Raw genomic sequence first — 20,552 nt, 5'->3', positions numbered from 1 at the left:
TATACAGAATTAGCATAATGCCCTAAAAAACATAATCTAGTTTATTTAGACAATATAATATACTCAATTATAGATTTACATATATTTATAGAGATAGATGTACTTAAGCAATGTTGGTATCTACTCGTCTCGCCTCGTCTGTAGATCTGTATTAAAATAAAGTGGAATCCTTCTTTTATTCATTAATAAAAAACCTGTTTGTAGGCCTGTTGATTAAAGTAATTTGGCAAAAGTTCACTAACGTTTTATTCAGGGTTTGAATCAAGTGAAAGAGTAATTACACTCACCAACACCTGCTACAGATGCTAATCCATAGCATGCAAAGAGCTAGCTCGATGCTAACCTCTAGCATACAAAGAGTTAGCACCAATGCTAATCTCTAGCATACAAAGAGTTAGCACCAATGCTAATCTTTCTCTTACAAATAGCTAGTACACACTCAAAAAAATGTACTTTGGTGGTTTGTCACTATACCAGACCCTTTGTAGCAGGCACTCTTATCAAACCATAATTATAGTGGTCTGCATGATAACAAGGTTCAGGAGAAGCTAGGTAGCCAACAACTTAGCTGCTAAATGCGTAAAGTTGACTCAATGCTTCATCCACACATGGATGCTTCATCTGCTGTCATCAGACTGATTCCCCAGTTGTTTAAAGGGACTTATTGTTCATTTTAAAGTCCAAAGGAAAGGGCTAAAAGCTCTACAGCTGCTAGCCTCCTCCCATTGGTTTTGTGAATTTCCATAAAAAACTCTGGAATTTAAGTCACTCTTTAAGGACAAAAAAACACAACATAACACTATAATTTAAAAATAATAATCAAACTTGTGACACACGTTGGGTACTTTTGTCAGATTTTGCCTGGCGGTCGACACAAAGGGCACAAACGAGGAAGGAAAAGCATGTTCACAAAACACACACACACACACATTGTCATCACACATGACAAGTTAAACTTGTGTTACTGCCATTAATCGTCAAATGTTTCCATGTAACGCACCTTGTGGGGTTTATCAATGTTGTGTGTGTGTTTCTAACACTGATCGCAGACATCTTGCAGACTGACAGCAGACGATGAAGGAGACTATTTACCCCCCCCCCCCCCCCCCCCCCGAAAAAAACACTTATGCTATCCGACCCCCCCCCCCCCCCTCCTTCGCTGACCAAGAGGAGACACGACAGGTGAATGGGATAAAAAAGTAACTTCTCTGCAGACATCACACCGTGGACACAACGTGGTCAGACTGCTCTTCTCTGGGGGGCGCTACAGAGCCCTGTACGCCAAGACCACCAGGACCACCAGGACCACCAGAACCACCAGGACCACCAGGACCAGCAGAACCACCGGAACCAGGAACAGCTTCTTAAAACAACAATTATCGGCACTTTCATTCCGATCTATAGTACACTCATGTGTGTGTGTGTGTGTGTATTCATGGTATTTTCTGTGGTTTTCATTCTTATAGATATTCTCTTCTCTTATTTGCTTTGTATGTTGCCTGTAGAGGAAGCACATGTAACTAGAGTCATATTCCATGTAATGCATAAAGCTGATCATAAACTTCCCGGTCCCTCAATTACATCAACAATACTTTTTAAATATTGTTTGAATATGTGGAATATGAGTCATTATGTAACGGTGAATTCACGAGAAACCGACAAAGTAATAAAATAAATGTTTTCCTTTAGTCTAAAAGCTACTAAAGATAAAAATAGAGCAAAATCTTTAAAACGTTGCCTGTTGTGTCTCCGCTCATGTGTCAGAACCGACAAGCCCCCCCCCCCCCCCCCCCCGGATCAACACAGCACCCCCAGCGTATAACACCCCATCCTCTCAGTAGTCCTGGCGCTGGTAGCCCCCGGTGCCGTCGAAGGCCTCATCGCTGTTGGGCCGCCCCCCTCCTGCCCCCCCTCCTCCTGCGGGGCTCTCCGGGTCGTCCTCACCGAAGGAGGTGTAAGGGGCTCCGGCTACGTCCTGGCTGGGGTCCGTGTACTCCTGGGAGAAGAGGGCCGAGTCGGCCCCCAGCTTGTACCTCTGGAAGCCTAGGAAGGACTGGCCCGCCTGGGGGGGGGGGGGGGGGGGGGGGGTCGGACGAGCAGAAGATAGAATAGAGAAGCGTGAGGGAAAGGGTGGAGGGTGGTGAGATGGAGGAGGTGTTAGAGCAGGGAGGAAGAACAAAGAGACGAAGCTTTGATTAGTCGGGTTTGGAGCTTATTAGTTTGAGTTGGAGGAGATTCGTCAGCGCGGAATAAAGGAGTTCAGATGAGTCCCTGTGCTTTATTGATGCTGAGAAACACAACAACGCTCATTCTCTATCAATAGAAGATGGGGGGGGGGGGGCAGAGGACCTTCTCCACTCAAACCGCTGGGGCTTTTTCACTTCTAGTCGATCAAATGAAATGTATTACAACACATTCATGAAGATGAAATAAAACACACACATCCAATGCCTGCTCATTGAGAAGTGTTACCTAATAACCCTTCAGTGAAAAGATGGAAAAAATGTCTTTATTCTTTATTGTCATGATCTTTCATTCATATTCACAGACATCTAACCTTCAACTGAAGTAACTACTTTGAACTTTTAATTAAGTTCCTTCTGTTGAAGGTTTGGTTTGTGTGAATGTTTTGAGAAGAAGGAAATGAGCATAAACAATAAAGACATTTTTTTACTAAATGGTCACAATAATTCTGGAAGGTACCGAAATAAGAAATGAAACGCTTAAAGTCACTGTCAGAAAACAGCAGATGGACCTTCTGAAGCCCTTCAGGGACGTGTTGGTGGAGATAAAAACAGCATCAATACGTATGTTCTCTTTAGTGAACAATCAGAAACCAGAATCTTTTTCTCCTCAAACGAGAGGCAACAAGAATTCAAACAAAGTCAATGAACAAGACACCGGAGTAGAAATGTCTCCGCTGAAGATGGTCTCCACTAACTGGGGCTCAGACTTGGGGCGGTTGGGGGGGGAACAGCTTGGTGTACTCCTCTTCGAACGTCACGTTCTTTAACTTCTCCATGGAGAGGAGGGTCTGAGTGCCCTGTAGGAACGGCAGCAGGTGAGTTAAGACATGCAACATGGTGGTTCTCTAACAGGAAAAGAACCATCATCCTCTAAACATCTGCCAGATGTCTTTGTATTTCCATCAATACGGTGAAGCGCTTGTCTTTCAACAAACGTTTTTTAGGTTTTCAAAGAACCAGAAAAAGAATCCCACCAAGGTTCTGCCTCAAAGAACCTTCCGGTTGCAGTTCTTTGAGGCAGAACCTTTCAGACCAGGGTTCTTTAAAGAACCCACAAAGGTGCCTCAGAGGAGAGTTATTTTTGGGGGGCTTCTGACGGGGAGGGGCCTTACCCAGGTGAAGATGGAGAAGAAGGAAAAGGTGATGGCTGCCCGGGCGGCGTCCCCCCCCTCCTTCAAGGGGTTGTCCTCCAGCTTGCTCACCTGCCACTGATTGGCCAGGAGACAGAAACCCACGAACCACATGAAGGACCAGAACGCTGTGAAGAGAGGGAGAAGGTCCAACGGGATGTAACAACGGTAGGACTCTGCTCTCATTGAGACCGCTTTAAGGAGGACCTGGACCCTGGACTGGTTGGGTTACCTGTGTGCATAAAGGCCTTCAAATGAGAAGATACCTATACCTGTGTGCATAAAGGCCTTCAAATGAGAAGATGACTGATGCTGGTGATCTTTCTCGGTCATGCAGAGACCTCTGGATCAGAAAAAGTGAATAAAAAGCCGATGTGTCTTAAAACCGTCATTCTCTCTAATGTCAATCAGGGTTTAGACTTCTCAGTTTGCCCTAAAGCATCCCCTGCTTTATGGTCTGTTAGAGACCTGTCAATCAGCGTGTAGCCCCGCCCTAAAGCATCCCCTGCTTTATGGTCTGTTAGAGACCTGTCAATCAGATGGAGCTTGTCTGAAGTTTACATGGTTATTATTTCACAGCCCAGTTTGGAGCACAAAGACAAATCTCTTAAATATTATTTTACCTGACAAGCCGACATCCGCCAGCACGGCCTTCTTGCGGTCTTTGACGCTGCTGATTTGGGGGAAGTAGACGTCCAGAGCCAAGAAAGCCATGCAGCAGAGGAAGGCCATGGAGCCCATGAAGACGCCGTAGTTACAAGCGTTCTGGTTGCGGTTGAAGATGCAGAACTCCTCCGGCTCCTCGGGGCGGTTGATGTAGCCCTCGTTGGCGATGCAGCCAAAGATCACGATGGAGAAGACCTGCAGAGGAGTCGACAGGAGAAGATCAAGTAGCCGTCGTGACCTGCGGATGGAAGACCTTTGATAAACAGGACACAGTTTGATTGATCTTGGAACCAGATCCGACTTCACTGCATGGCGTACCATTTATTAAAATCACCTATTTTCAGATATTGTTCTCTGCATGAAAAGTCTCCTCCTCCGTCATCTCTGTCCTCCTTCCTGTTCTTCCCTGTCCTCAGCCTCCAGGAGACGGGGCGCCACAGGAAGTAAAGAGGGGACACCTTTGGGTTGTGCATGTGTGTGTCTGTGAGTGAGGGTAGTTTACCCAGCTGTGTGTGTCGGCGACAAAGGGAAGAGCGCACAATGGAGCGGCTGTCAATCAGGACCATTATAATAACTGTGGTAACAGTACATGTCAGAGAGGCAGAGAGATGATGTCAGAAAGAAGAGCTATAAAGCTTCACGGGTTACAGCAGTTGGGGGGAGAAGTCGGTCAGAGTAGAGCGGTTGGTGCAGGGAGGTAAGAAGGGGTTTAAGAAGGTGACGTCGTCATGGTGACGTCTCATTATCTTGTGGGTGTTTGAAAAAACCCTGTTGTTGGTGTAAAGAGCTCTCAATGGTTTAAAGTACATTTCTGAAGAACCTGGGACGGGTCTACTTCCTGTTCCCAGAGTTAAAACTAAACATTCAGTTCCATTCAGTGCCAGTAAGCTGCAGGTCTGCCGAGTCCCTCAGCTCCTTTAAATCCAGATTAAAGACTTTTCTGTTTGCTGCTGCCGTTAATTCACCATTTATGTGTTGAGGAATTTGGGTTCTCTTACTCCAGTAGAGGAGACATCTAGCCTTTATATATACATCTATAGACGAGACATCTAGCCTTTATATACACATCTATAGACGAGACATCTAGCCTTTATATATACATCTATAGACGAGACATCTAGCCTTTATATATACATCTATAGACGAGACATCTAGCCTTTATATATACATCTATAGAGGAGACATCTAGCCTTTATATATACATCTATAGACGAGACATCTAGCCTTTATATACACATCTATAGAGGAGACATCTAGCCTTTATATATACATCTATAGAGGAGACATCTAGCCTTTATATATACATCTATAGAGGAGACATCTAGCCTTTATATATACATCTATAGAGGAGACATCTAGCCTTTATATATACATCTATAGACGAGACATCTAGCCTTTATATACACATCTATAGACGAGACATCTAGCCTTTATATATACATCTATAGACGAGACATCTAGCCTATATATATACATCTATAGACGAGACATCTAGCCTTTATATACACATCTATAGACGAGACATCTAGCCTATATATACACATCTATAGACGAGACATCTAGCCTTTATATACACATCTATAGACGAGACATCTATAGCCTTTATATATACATCTATAGACGAGACATCTAGCCTATATATATACATCTATAGACGAGACATCTAGCCTTTATATACACATCTATAGACGAGACATCTAGCCTATATATACACATCTATAGACGAGACATCTAGCCTATATATACACATCTATAGACGAGACATCTAGCCTTTATATATATATTCATGGGACAGACCGTCTCCTTTCAGAGACCGCTCGGTTCAGACGATGCCTTTGATGCGGATCCGGCCCACAAGGACCACAAGGCCGGGTCCTTCTGAGGATGCAGCTGACCAAATGAGACACAGCTTCAGGCTGCACACACGTCCCAGCAGGACAGAAGGATCCGTGACCCTCAACATATTATGGTCTGTTGCCAGGCAGAGGACACATGAGACGGCGTGTTCAGCATGTGTCTTTGTAGTACGCAAAACCTCTGTTCCCTCACTCCCTCCCTCCCTCCCTCTTCAAATCCTCACTCCTTCTTTTCCTCCCTCCTCCCCCATTTCCTCACTCCTGACTCCCCCATTTCCTCACTCCATCACACCTTTCCCTCCCTCTTTTCCTCCCTCCTTCACTCCTACAGTGTTTGAGTAGAGGGGACACCATCATCTCATCTACCAGCAGCCCCTTTTTCATGAAGGAAGACATGACCATGAGATTGGGGGGTATTTTTAGCCCGGTCTGCATCACCCCTCCACCCTCGACTCCTCCACCCTCGACTCCTCCACCCTCGACTCCTCCACCCTCGTCTCCTCCATCCTGGTCTCCTCCATCCTGGTCTCCAGTCATTACCAGATCATGCCTCGCCCACAGGGGCTCTCTAAACTAAACCAACGCACTTGGACACAGACACACACACACACACACAGACACACACTTAGTCATACGGGCCATCAGACACACAGACCCGTTTGTCCACCGCTTCACATGCTCTCAGAATCAGGTCAGAAGACACAAAGTCACATGACGTCATGAACCCGTTTATACGCCTCAGATCATGTGAGAAGAAAAGAGCTCATTTTATTTGATGGTTTTTCTCACGATGTAAAAGAATGAAGTCAGAACACTATGAGCAGCATTCAGGGGTGGGACGGGCTTATGGATCCTATAGGGTGTTTCATTTGTGTTTTTTTCACTCTCCTCGAGGAGGGGGGGGGGGGGGGGGGTGGCGTCGGGTTAGCACCGTCTCCCCACAGAAAGGTGCTGGGGGTTTGAACCCCTTCTTCTGTGGGGAGTCGGCATGTTCTCCCCGTGGGGGGGGGGGGGGGGTTCTCTCCGCCTTCCCCCCTCAGTCCAACGTCATGCTCTGGGGGGGGCTGTGTCATGGAGGATGTTAACCCCCCCCTCTCTGTGACTTTCAGAAGATCGAGGAGATGAATGAGATTGATCAAGACCCTCTTTACATGTTCTGGAGGCTTTTTTCCACATTAGTGTTAAATTTAGTGCTTAAATTCTAATTAGGTAAATATGAACTCAGATCAAAATGATTCACTTGTTAACAACAAAACACACAAATGTTTTCCTTTGTAATTATGAATATAATATGAATTCAATCATTCCAGTTGGAAGCTCAGGATGAAGAGTGCAGCATGTGATGAGCTCTCCTCCCCCACTCGCTGTCTCTTCTTCTGTCGCTGCGATCCCGCCGGTGCTTCTGTAGGTGTGTGTGTGTGTGTGTGTGTGTGTGTGGGGGGGGGGGGTTACGATCACATGAACATGAAAGCAGTCACTGTGAGAGACACCACGAGGGGTTCTTGCTCTTGTGACCAGGGTCATGTCAGATTTGCACACTAGGTATGTTGATTTGAAATTTGAAGAGTGTGTGTGTGTGTGTGTGTGTGTGTGTGTGTGTGTGTGTTTGCTTGTGGAAATTTTCTGCCAAACACTTGGAATGCAAAGACCTCCTTTTTTTCTCCTTCTGTCTCACTTATTCATCCATTAGCGGTGCGACAGGTCACAAACTTTAGATCAGATCAGAAAAAAGGAGCAAATATCACTGATGATCTAAATTAACAGATAAATTCCCTTTAATATCAAGTCTTCCTCCGTCCGTATTGTTTCTTTGTTGTAGTAATTGAAAAGGTATTTAAAAAAATAGAAACCCGTTTACTAAAATAAAATATTGTAACTTGTATAATTATATTATTATATATTATGCTGTATAATTTGATAATTATATAATAATAATGTTCTCATGTTCACTGAGCAGAGCCTGAACGCATCACAAAGTTGGCTAGTTGTTAGCTGTTAGCTGTTAGCCGTTAGCGGTGCTGCTAACACTTGTAGCTCCTCCTCCTGTTGGTCTAAACACTGATTGGATGTTTACAACTATAAAACTATATGGCATTAATGATGAGATGTAAAGCTGCTAAGACACACACACACACACACACACACACACACACACACACAGGGGACTCATGAATCAGAAGGATGTCACCTTCATTTTTATATTTAGTGTGATTGCACCTCATCCGACGCCTCATCAAACCAGGACGGGTTGAGATGATTAGTTTCAATCATTCTGGAAATATATGAGTTTGTGGCTGTAGGTGGCAAATAAAACCGTTTAGATTCACGGCATATTTTCAAATTTCATCCGTGTGATTCGGTTTATTTGGAGCTTTTAGTCTTTAGATGAAATACTTGATCTAAACATGAACCAGACATTTTGAATCTGATAAAAGAGGATGTAATTTACAATGTGTGTGTGTGTGGGGGGGGGGGCTGTTGTCTGCTGGATAAGGGATGGATACCTGATTGCTGCCGTTTCCATGGCAGCAGGTGCTAATGTAATGAGCTAGAGAGAGAGAGAGAGAGAGGAGACCTCGTCAAAGTACGACTCAAGGGGAGCCACTGCAGCACCAAATGAGACACACCTCACTCATGAGTCAGGACACTCGTATCCACACACACACACACTCACACACACACACACACACTCACACACACACACACACACACACTCACACACACACACACACTCGCCGTCTCAATCTGGGAGGCGAAAAGGCCTGTTCTTTATATCCTGGCTGTTTGTCTTCATTAATGCACATTGTGGCAGTGGAGAGGACAGCAAAGCTTTGGATTACGTCCATCTACGGGGACGGTGTCCATTAAAAGAAAGGACCAGAACAAATACCTCTCAGGTGTCCCTACGAACGCTACTACAAATGCTACGAATGCTACAAGTGCTATGAATGCTACAATGCTATAAGTGCTACGGTACTACAAGTGCTATGAATGCTACAATGCTACAAGTTCCATGAATGCTACGATGCTACAAGTGCTACGAATGCTACGATGCTACAAGTGCTATGAATGCTACAAGTTCCACGAATGCTACGATGCTACAATGCTACAGGTGCTACGAATGCTACGATGCTATAAGTGCTACAAGTGCTATGAATGCTACGATGCTACAAGTTCCACGAATGCTACGATGCTACAATGCTACAAGTGCTACGAATGCTACGATGCTATAAGTGCTACGAATGCTAAAAGTGCTATGAAAGCTTTAATGCTACAAATGCAGGATGAGAACAGAGGAGTCAACTTAACTGAAGCAGGAGTATTATACTGAAGTAGAGACGAGAAATAAAACTCTGTTTTGGGTTAAAAGGAGAGAAGAAGCACATGGATTAGATCTGCGTACTGACACCAACTAGCTAAATGCCAACAACCCATTTGTTAATGTGGTCAAATATTTAGTTCTCATCCAAACAAACGCGTGATAACATGACGTCTGCCAACACTTAAAGGTTTTTATATGCCAACAAGCAAATTAAGGAAGGTTCTAACGGTCTGAATTCTGACATTGAGGCACTAACACGAGGGCCGGACGGTTCCTCGTTTACACCGAGCCGACAAGAATGTGCTGTGTGAGTTCTACCAGGTGCACAGCGGCCTCTTTGTTGCAGAGTGGATATCCTTTCATAACTTGACTCCGATTGTTTTAACTGTGTTTAGATAATTCAGTGAGAACTACTTCTAAATTACTACACTTCATCATCATCATCATCATCACGCTCGTTTGGGTTGCTTAGTAACAGCAAGTGTGACAGACTCTCATTCAACACATCGATAGCACCACTACTTGTTCTTTGATATTTAGTGAATATAGTGTTAAGTTAGTTCATTTTCTAATTTAATTTTCTTTTCACGTACGGTGCATTATAAGAGCAGCAATCCATCAAATACATTAAAATAAGGCAATAACGTTATATTAGTTCAATATTTAGTTCATATTTAGAAAAGGATCACCCAAATCCTCCAACCATTGTGCATCATCACAACAAACACACTGGACACACTCCCTGAGGAAGAATCTCCCTCTCACGCACACACCCACACACACACACACCCACACACACACAAACACACACATACACTTGACACCCCCCCCCCCCTCCCCCCCACCACCATAGTTTCCTCCCCCACAGTCCTCAGCAGCCTGAAGTATTAGCACCATCACGCAAACCATCACAACTCGGGCTGCTGCTGTTACTATGGAGACGTGTTGTTGCCGAGGTGCTTGGAACCCGGGGAGTCCCCCCCCCGTACCTGTGCTCGGGTTTTAAGATGCTTTTCCTGAATGGAGCTTGGTTGGATTGTCGCTAGGCTACGCTAATAAACACCATCATAAATGCCTATGTACGGCAGCAGGGTTATTGTTTGTACCACATGGTTCAGGTCCCGCCTACTTCCCTCCCCAGGGCAGAAATACTTCACCTCACCGGAGTACGAGAAGGAGCTGGTTTTTGCGCCAATTTGTGTCCATTCACGTCTATTCTTTAGACTGAAGCCAGAGCTTCATGAGTGAAAGCTGCATTCTCTCTTCTGACCAGCAGGGGGCGACTCCTCTGCTCCTATAGAAGTCTATGAGCTGGATTCAAATTGTCAAGAAATGACCTCCTAACATCTATTCCTTGACCTCACAGGGTCAAGGAAAGAATTCCTGAGGAGTTAGGAAGAGACAATCCACATAATGACATCAAACAACCAGGTTCAAAGAGAAGCTTAATCAACAGGGCTGCTACATAAAAGCGTCATGCTAACGGTTACTCACATGATCTGCAGCCCAATGAAACGTCACTTTTTAAATATTGCCGCAGCAAGGAATTGTGGGACAGAATTCTCTGTAAAGGATGCTCCAGTGGTTCCTACGCTAAAGGAGCTAAGGAAGGAAGCATCGAAGCATCAGAGAATTCAAACAGCTCTTAACATGGAGCCACTACTTCACTTCATCTCCCTCCTCACAACCTTTCTAAGAACATTTGACCATTTGAAACCAGCTTCTCTCTTGATGTATTCTCCTCAGTCCATATATGGTCACTTCCTGTCCCCCGGGGGAAAAATGAACAAGATGGCGACAGCGGACTTAAGGCTTCGAAGCCTCAGTCCACAAACTTTTCCTGCATTTTTATCCTTTCAGCTCTTTGAGAAATGCTGTTTTTACAAGAGACAAAAACAAATAAGAAACAATCCAAACGTTCAACTTTCTGCTTCAAAGAACCACCTTCCATCTCATATTTTACATCGTGTCTCACTGAAGGAAACCAAAGTGCAGAACAGGACAAACGTGAAAGCAAAAGAGACGGAGTGCGTTTCACGAGCACCAGTTAACTTTACGCCATTAAGAGGAGAGTAAAAGATGATAAAGTCAGAGTATCACGTAGGAAACACAACCACAGATACACTACAACGATGCAGAGCTGATCGGATCATATTCCATATGAATTACAGTTATTACCCTGAATGAGGAGAGGGCAGTGATGATGTAAACACAGACCAGGACCCATTATGGGCCTCCCTCATACATCATTACACCTTCAACAATGCAAATATCAAATGTTACTATGGGTTGCACAATAAAAGGTCTTCAAACACTCCCTGCGTGTGAAATAGTGTGAAATAAAGCTATTTAAAAGCAGGTCCGTGTCTCTGGCAAAGAATACAGCTAAATCCTATTTGTCTTTTATACAAGTATTGATATATATATAAATATTTATTTATTTGTTTCTCACCCAAGACACGATGCGAACAACAGTCTGAGGCTGCCGGAAGAAGGTGACCGGGTCAAAGGCTCCTCCGGCTTTCCCCGCTCCATATGCCTGCATCCCCTCCATGGTCCTCCTTCCTTTCTGCACAGCCTCCTCTGGTCCTCCTTCCTTTCTGCACAGCCTCCTCTGGTCCTTAGCTCCTCGAGCCAACACAAAGAATTTCCGTGGGTCTGCCCCCTTGTTCTTCTCCTTCTTCTGGATGGTGCAACGACTTCTGGTTCTGTCTTCTTGTGTAGATTTAACCTCTAAATTCCCTGTCGTCCTCCATCGATATCCTTGCAGGGGAAGGTGGAAGCCAGTGTTCTGATGACGCTCTCTCTCTCTCTCTCTCTCTCTCTCTCTCTCTCGCGGCGCAGGAGCCGGTGGCGATCACGTGAACGCGCTTCCAAATGTCACGCCTTTGAACGGAGCGCTCCTGCTGCAACACATGATGGCGATCACACGCACGTGTTTATGAGGGGTGCGCGCCAGTGCTCACAAGGGGCTGATGGAGTCACGCGCTTCAACCATTTTTCCGCTTCTTGCAAGAAATAAGTTGACTCAACTAGAAAACGATATTTTACTATTGTGTTTACTTTTACTGATGAAAGGTTATTCAGGACATTCATTAATATCACAAAACCTGCGGTGAAATGTTTATTAATATGAAAGTGGAGCAATAACGTTATAAACACTAACAAAACATGTAAATACACAATATAATTAGTAATTTGTGACGCTACGGTAAGAAAGCCCGCCCCCTGCTGGCAGCATCGGGCGTTGCTTTTGAGGAGGTGGGTGTGTATTGCCCACGTAGAGTCTTTAAGGTAGTTATTTTTCACATCCTCCACGTGCTACACCTCACGAACACTCGTCACCCATTTTACGACCAGGTCATGGTGATAGTTTTTGAATTGCCAATCTCTTCACAAATGGCAATAATTTATACATATTTTAAGTAAACGCCTGCCTGACAGACTTTCCCAGGGGTTAAAAACCCTCCTCAATCGCCTCCTCCTTACGTCTTTACGTCTTCACAACCAGCCAATGACAGCACAGCCTCTGTACGTCGCTCACCGACCGGACCAATCCAATGCCTCTGTGGCTTGGTTGCTAAGAGACGTGTTGTGTCAGTGTTGCCAAGGACCAAGAAGGAAGACGGTATTTAGAATAAAGTAATGTAAAGCGATAATAAATGACACGGGACACTCTACTTTGACCGTGTCCGGTAATCATCCGCAGGATGGTGAAGTTGAGGGCAAGATGTCTGCTTGTCGGTAAGGTTTAGTAAACGTAACGTTAGTTCATCCTTCTGCTAGCTAACGATACACCGGCTAAAGCTAACAAACTTAGCATGAAAATACATCCTTCTGCTAGCTAACGATACATCGGCTAAAGCTAACAAACTTAGCACGAAAATACATCCTTCTGCTAGCTAACGATACACCGGCTAAAGCTAACAAACTTAGCACGAAAATACATCCTTCTGCTAGCTAACGATACACCGGCTAAAGCTAACAAACTTAGCACGAAAACACATCCGTCTGCTAGCTAACGATACAGTGGCTAAAGCTAACAAACTTAGCACGAAAATACATCCTTTTGCTAACTAACGATACACTGGCTAAAGCTAGAGCTAACAACGCAACCGTTAGCACTAAAACACACCCTTCTCCTAGCTAACGTTTTCTTGTTGTGAGAGTTCATCCGATTCATTACATGTAGTTTATTAAATAATGTAATTACTTGTGAACGCAACTGCTAACGTTACAAACAAATCACTTTCGTAACGTTAACCATTTTTTGTTATCTGAAATTGTTCGTTAGTAAACGATTCTATTTCTGTGTGTATTTGAGGTGTCGCTCCCCCTGCGGTAGAATTTTAGAATATTTGTATTCTATAATATATATAAATGTGCCAGTCAAGGTACTGGTACCGCAGAACGAGTCCACTTAATACACTGACTGCTGATACTTTTATACGTGTGCTGTTAATAAAGGATTTTTGAAACCGGCAAAAATATATGAACATCTGTGTGTGTGTGTGTGTGTGTGCGTGTGTGTGTGTGTGTGTGTGTGTGTGTGTGTAGGAGACGCTGCAGTGGGGAAAAGTGCCCTTTCCCACATGTTCCATAGTGACGGTACTCTATTCCAGAAGAACTACAGCATGGTGAGAACATCACGGACCTCATGAACATCTTATCAATGAGTAGATCCTGACCAGCAGATGGCTGTGATGGTACAGAAGAATTATCATGTCCGAAAGAACCAACTTAACTTATAAAGAGAATACCAAATCTACAAAATGTGTGTGTTCTCTACTCGATGGGCATTTTTTATTTTTGACACATTTGTACAATACAATGGGACAATATAAAAAAGATTAGCTGTATATATGTGTATATATACGTGTGTATACATATATGTGTGTGTATATATATATATATATATATGTACATATATGTATGTATATGAGGCTCCACCAGACAGCTGGGGCCAGTGAGCTGCTCTTCACTCTCTGCTGTTGCCAGGCAACCCTTAAAATACCTTTTCAAAGCCGCTCTGCTGGCTTTGTACTGGGGGACATTTTTTGAACTTGTTGCCCACTTGTCGCCGAATGCTTTGTGTGATTCATAAAAAAACGACTCTCCCCAACTTAGAAGCTCCTTTGTTGTGAATGTTTGATGAGTTTAAAGAGACTGGGGGGTCGGCTTGTAGAAATGTCATGTTTGAAATATATATTATTCATATTTCTATATCTCACCTCCTTATTTGCTTCGGACCTTTCTGTTGTCGGCTCTCTTCACCAGAACAGTGATTCAGCCTCACATCACAGGAGCTGCTGATGTGCCTCTGTCTCCTTTAGCAAGTCACTTTTGGCTATTGTGTCTCTTTTGTGTATTAACGCGTTCGTCCCGATTCACCAAAGTCACGCGATAACATCGGTGTGCTGCCAGGGCGAGCCGCTGGAACGCTGAGAATAAGACATCCAGAAGATCTGATCTTCTGATCTGCAGACTGACACCAGAAAGCTTTACGACAATCATTCTCTGCTTTGTCTGTCGTCAACGTGGAGAAGAACCGCCTTGTTTGGGAGGCCATTCTCCTCACGTCCTCCTTTGAAATGTCACCGGCCCGTTAGCAGCATCCCAACCTCATTTGTTGCTAATGGGCCCTCATTGGCATTCCGGAGGGGGGCTTGCTGTGCATCACACCAGCTCGTTAGTGTGTGTGTGTGTGTGTGTGTGAGACTCAGGTACACGTGCGTGTTGGTCTTTTGGCATCACTGGTCTCGCCCGCCAGTAGGGAGGCGCGAGGGGGGGAGGGGGCGGAGCTCCGCCGTCAAGCGTCCAGTGCACTTTGGACGCAGTTAGATGTCATCTCATCGCGGCCCGGATGGCAGGTGTCTTTAACGTGTGATGTCATTGACCTATGACTAGGCTTGGGTATCGAGAATCGAGAATCGAATGGAATCGGAACTAGCTTTGCGATTTACCCGGTATCGTTCAAAAGTTTAAAATTCTATTCCTTGTTTCGATTCTCAGTCCGCCGGCGCCGACCGGAAATAGAAACCGCTGAACACCAACGAAGAAGCGTCCACCGGAAGTGTTGGCGTAACAGCGCGATCGAACATGTATAGCGTGCGTCGGCGGTCCAAAGTGTGGTTACACTTTTCGAAACAAACCGAAAACTTGGCAAAAAACTCCCGGTTGTTGTGAATTTGTGACGCATCAGACCAGTGCGCGCGCGGGTGCCGGGTGGCCCGAGCGGAGCGGTCCTATCTGTTAAAATGAGCAGTGAGGCTGGCGCTGCAAAGAAAAAAAAAAGGTTGTACTAGCACTCCCCGCGTCGACCGCCAGCAGCCCCCCATCAGCGAAAGTGTCCCTGATTTGAGGTTGGGAGAGTTGCGCGCCCCCCCCCCCCCTCCGTGTGCCCCGTGTTTGACGCGCTGCCTCCTCCTCTGATTCCAAGGGTTCGTCCATCAGTGGGAGCAAGGTAACGTTTAAGTACCTGCAGTATCACACACTCACGTGTAAATGTGTTTTTGTGAGGTTTCAAAAATAAAGCTCTCTGGAGGAAAGTGTACCCCTGTTATTTATAATGTTATATAATGTTATACAATATTCAAGTTCATAGTTTGATATTCATATTGTAGTTGAAAACAGCCCTGTTAGAAATTCATAGTAAAGTTAATAAAAAGTTCATAGAATTAACATTGATGGAGAAGGTTCAGAAAGACCCTTGGTTAGCTAGCTCATTTAAAATATCTTAAACTTAAACTTTTTTGACCCTGCCTCTTAAAAGAATCGGAATCGAGAATCGCTGGGAACCGGAATCGAAACAAGGAATCGGTATCGGAATCGGAATCGCTCAAATTCAAACGATACCCAACCCTACCTATGACCTCACCTATACACATTAACCTTCCACATGCTTGTGTTTGTGGCTCAGACAGCCGGAGTGGAGCTTCTGATGAAATGTGTCCACATCCCAGAGACCAGCGACAGCGTGGTGAGGCTCGCTTTGTTAGGGGGGGTGGGGGGGGGGTAGGATAGTTGTAACCCATTTTATTCAACTAAATCTTGCCCCCCCCAGGAGCTCTACATCATCGACTCTCCGGGGAAGCCGGCGTTAGTGGACACCTGCGAGAAAATGGTGAGACTGGTTCTCTTTGGTTTGTTCTCGACGCCATCGCCACCCCCTGCTTCTTGGTCCATTAGAGACCTGTCAATCAGCAGGTGGCCCCGCCCCTTCCCCTGCTTCAGAGACAATGCAGCTCTCACACACTGCTGTCCCTCTCTCTTGTCCACAGTGGGGGGAGCCGTCGCTGCTGTGTCTGGTCTTTGACCTGACCAGTGAACCGTCCTTTACACACTGCAGCCAGTGGGTGGACCGAGTTAGAAGCCACTGCCGAGGGCTCCAGCTCCCAGGTACCAGCCTCCCAGCCTCCATCCTTTGCATCCTTTCATCTATCTGGGGGGGTCTCAACTCCCCTTTAAAAGCACCAGCTCACTCGTCTCTGTGTGATTGTTTGCTCTCAGGGGTCCTGGTGGGCAACAAGTCGGACCTGTCCACCAGGAGGGAGGTCCAGGCCTCTGTGGCCCAGGAGTGGGCCCAGAGCCACGGGTTGGACTACCACGAGATGTCAGCTGTGAGTCTGTTTCTCCCCTCGGGGGGACTTTGACTTTTAATGTTTTGTCCACAGAGATTTCATCTGTGTCTCTCTGTCTCTGTGTCTCTGTCTCTCTGTGTCTCTGTGTGTCTCTGTGTGTCTCTCTGTCTCTGTGTCTCTGTGTCTCTCTGTGTCTCTCTGTCTCTGTGTGTCTCTGTGTGTCTCTCTGTCTCTCTCTGTCTCTGTGTGTCTCTGTGTGTCTCTGTGTGTCTCTCTGTCTCTGTGTGTCTGTCTCTGTGTCTCTGTGTCTCGTCCCTGGCAGAAGGAGGTGGAGAACAGTGAGGCGCCGCTCCTCAGCTTGGCCCGGCTCTTCCTCGCTCTCTACCAGGAACGCTGTGAGCTCATCCAGAGCCTGAGTCCAGGCTAGAGCCTTCCTGTGGATCCACACACACACATCACACACACACAAACAACACACACATCACACACACATCACACACACAAGCACACACACACATCACACACACAAACACACACACACACACACATCACGCACACACACATCACACACACACACATCACAAACACACACACACACATCACGCACAAACACACACACACACACACAAACACACACACACATCACACACACAAACACACACACACACACACATCACACACACACACATCACAAACACACACACACACATCACGCACAAACACACACACACACACACAAACACACACACACATCACACACACAAACACACACACACACACACATCACGCACACACACACACATCACACACACATCACACACACACACAACACACACAAACATCACACACTCACACACACACACACACAACACACACACACATCACGCACACACACATCACACACACACACACAAACATCACACACACACACACACTCACAACACACACACACATCACACACACACACACACACACACTCACAAACATCACACACACACACACATCACACACACACACACACACACACACACACACACACATCACACACACACACACACACACACACACACACACACTCACAAACATCACGCACACACACACACAACACACACACACATCACGCACACACACATCACACACTCACACACACACAACACACACACACACACACATCACACACACACACATCACACACACACACACAAACATCACACACACACAAACACACACACTCACAAACATCACGCACACATCACACACACACACACACACACACATCACACACTCACACACACACAACACACACACACACACACATCACACACACACACATCACACACACACACACAAACATCACACACACACAAACACACACACTCACAAACATCACGCACACATCACACACACACACACACACACACACATCACACACACACACACACACACACACACACACACACACACACTACTGGACTCTGATCCTATTGGCTGTGAATAAAGTTGTCTTTCTATAGTTGTGGTGTTTCTGTCCCTGAGTCTCCGTGGACCATTGAAACCATCAATGAGGTGCTTTATTTTTCCATCTGGTTGTCATAGCGATGGGACACGTCTCCGTCCTGTTGACCACGCAGTCGCTGAGTCGGGTTTTCTGCCACTTTGCAGAACACAATCAATCACAGACATCTCTTTCTCCACATTTATAAATATGATGCTGGAGATGTTCTGAGTCATCGACGGGCTTTTTAGTCTTGACTCATGAAGCATGAAGGACTGGTTTAATACTTTAAGTTGCAAATGGAATCATAGACGCAGTGTTTTTAGATGGAAGGTGTGTTTTTATTTAGGGAATCTCACTGCGGCGCTGCAGCTCGCTCTCCTTCCCATGATCCTTTGCAGTTTGTGAGTCCGCCTTCCCCCCCCTCAGCGACGCCGACAAATGATGCCCTGATTGTAAAATGACACAAACTGATATTAATGGAGTCATTTCATTGATTTGACCTCAACCTTGCTGTCTCCCTCTCTGTTCATAAGGGTGTGTGTGTGTGTGTGTGTGTGTGTAGCCCCTAACTGTGCCTGACCTAAAAAGCTTGCTAATTGCAGGTGAGGGAGAACACAGCATCTGCTGCCTCCTGTCTGCCTGGTTATTCTCCATTAGCATCTAAACGTGGAACCTTCCTTAAACACAAATGAGCACAACTTCTGGTGTCGAGGTCGTCACGAGTCGGTTTTACTCGATTAAATGAGCTTTCGTTGGTTCCTGTGTGAACGTCCCTCTGGGAGGACACGAGACCTTCTGGACCTTCTGCCGTCCCACAATGCTTTGAGACGGCCTCTCGAGTGTCTCTGAGGACCAATCACGACACAACAAGGACTCTCCTTCCCGGTGGGGTGGGTCACTTTTTATTCGTCATCGGTACTTGATGCATCCGAGTTCAGAATCATTCAGTTTTGGCACCTTGAAAGACATTACTCTTTTTTTTTTTCATTTACAACACGAGGCGAAACCAAAGAAGAAGAAAGATGAGACAGAAAAGAGAGTAAGGCTGAGTGAGGGCTCACCTTGAAAGACATTACTCTTTTTTTTTTTTCATTTACAACACGAGGCGAAACCAAAGAAGAAGAAAGATGAGACAGAAAAGAGAGTAAGGCTGAGTGAGGGCTCAAAGAAACCAAAAAGGCAAGTTAAGATTTCAAACAAATAAGTAATAAAAGGTTTGTTCTTTTTGTTTCAAGCGTCATGAAGCCCCCCCCCCCCCCCCCCCCCCCAAAGTACCCACTCAAAGAGAAAGGTAAAGTAGAGGTTCTACTCCCCCCCCCCCCCCACACAACCTCATTGTCCAAAACAAAAGGTTCCTTAAAAGCAGATCAGATGCTTTTTGAATCGCATGCATGTAAATTTCATTTCTTCAGGGTCACTACAGCCCCGCCCCCTTCAACCCCCCCCCCACCCCCCCACCCTACCTGGTGTCTTTGGCCGTAGCGGCGTCTCGTCGTCCAGTTCTTCAAGCTTGGACCAGAGATCCTCCAGTTTACCCAGAGTTCTCTTGGTGCAGCAATGAGTTCATTTAAAAGTGAAAGTGAGGCTGACCTCTGACCTCTGGACCCTGAACCAGGGTTTGTTGGGAGGAAAAGTTTCCCCCCGTTGGGCCAGTTTCATCCTCTCGTTTGGTTGCCACGGCGATTCAGTCTCACTCACATCTTTGTTTTCCTTGTTGATATTTTTGCGCCAGGGATTCATTAACATATATATTCATATATTCATTTAATCAATACATATATTAACTTATTTTCCTCGTTTTCCTCGTGTTTTTTTGCGCTCCTGAATTTGCTCCCTGCTGAAATCCCACCGCGATGCTTCACAGTATCAATGCCAATAAACCAAGAAATCAAGAAGGTACAGCAACTGAAGAAAGGAGCGTGTGTGTGTGTGTGTGTGTGTTGTGTGTGTGTGTGTGTGTGGAGGGATGGAGGTGTGAGGGCGGGGTCATAGGCGGGGCCAATAGGGGGTAACCACGCCCCACTTTCATCCGATTGAGGAAGAGTAAAAAATATAAAGTTCACTTTTTATTGGGCAGTGTGGCTGCCCCCCCCCCCCCCCCTGCTCTCATGTCCCCCCCCGCCCCCCCACCGGCTCCCTGTCGCCTCCCAAATCCTTAAACTCTTAAACAACGGTAGAATCATGCGTGTTTCTTTTTATGCATTTTTGTTTCCTTTTTCTTTTTTCTCAACAGAAACCCCCCCCCTCCCCCCCT

The 20,552-nt window shown here is 45.6% G+C and overlaps 2 protein-coding genes across 4 annotated transcripts; one reads left to right on the top strand and one right to left on the bottom strand.

Moving 5' to 3' along the window:
* Positions 1 to 1,791: 1,791 nt before the first annotated feature.
* Positions 1,792 to 12,143, bottom strand: LOC119218032 (synaptogyrin-1-like). 2 transcript variants are annotated; one of them, XM_037472160.2, is made up of 4 exons: positions 11,673 to 12,143; positions 4,000 to 4,237; positions 3,359 to 3,504; positions 1,792 to 2,062 (listed from the first exon to the last, which is right to left on the bottom strand). In XM_037472160.2, exons 1-4 carry the CDS (start codon positions 11,772 to 11,774, stop codon positions 1,835 to 1,837), a joined length of 714 nt encoding a protein of 237 aa, XP_037328057.1. In that variant the 5' UTR covers positions 11,775 to 12,143; the 3' UTR covers positions 1,792 to 1,834. The 2 variants fall into 2 exon arrangements, with proteins under 2 accessions (XP_037328057.1, XP_037328058.1); XM_037472161.2 differs by lacking the exon at positions 1,792 to 2,062 and adding an exon at positions 2,080 to 3,043 and having other exon boundaries at positions 11,673 to 12,142.
* Positions 12,144 to 12,727: 584 nt separating this feature from the next.
* On the top strand, positions 12,728 to 19,358 carry ift27 (intraflagellar transport 27 homolog (Chlamydomonas)). 2 transcript variants are annotated; one of them, XM_062564681.1, is made up of 7 exons: positions 12,728 to 12,964; positions 13,778 to 13,857; positions 16,140 to 16,199; positions 16,284 to 16,343; positions 16,501 to 16,618; positions 16,730 to 16,839; positions 17,126 to 19,358. In XM_062564681.1, the coding sequence occupies exons 1-7, from the start codon at positions 12,931 to 12,933 to the stop codon at positions 17,225 to 17,227; spliced, it is 564 nt and encodes a 187-aa protein (XP_062420665.1). In that variant the 5' UTR covers positions 12,728 to 12,930; the 3' UTR covers positions 17,228 to 19,358. The 2 variants fall into 2 exon arrangements, with proteins under 2 accessions (XP_062420665.1, XP_062420664.1); XM_062564680.1 differs by having other exon boundaries at positions 12,739 to 12,964; positions 17,123 to 19,358.
* The last annotated feature ends 1,194 nt before the right edge of the window (positions 19,359 to 20,552 follow it).

This window comes from Pungitius pungitius, chromosome 9 (genome assembly GCF_949316345.1).
Source record: "Pungitius pungitius chromosome 9, fPunPun2.1, whole genome shotgun sequence".
NCBI lineage: Eukaryota > Metazoa > Chordata > Actinopteri > Perciformes > Gasterosteidae > Pungitius > Pungitius pungitius.
The sequence above is the reverse complement of the archived record's forward strand: the minus strand, read 5'-3'. Positions and strand labels throughout refer to the sequence as shown.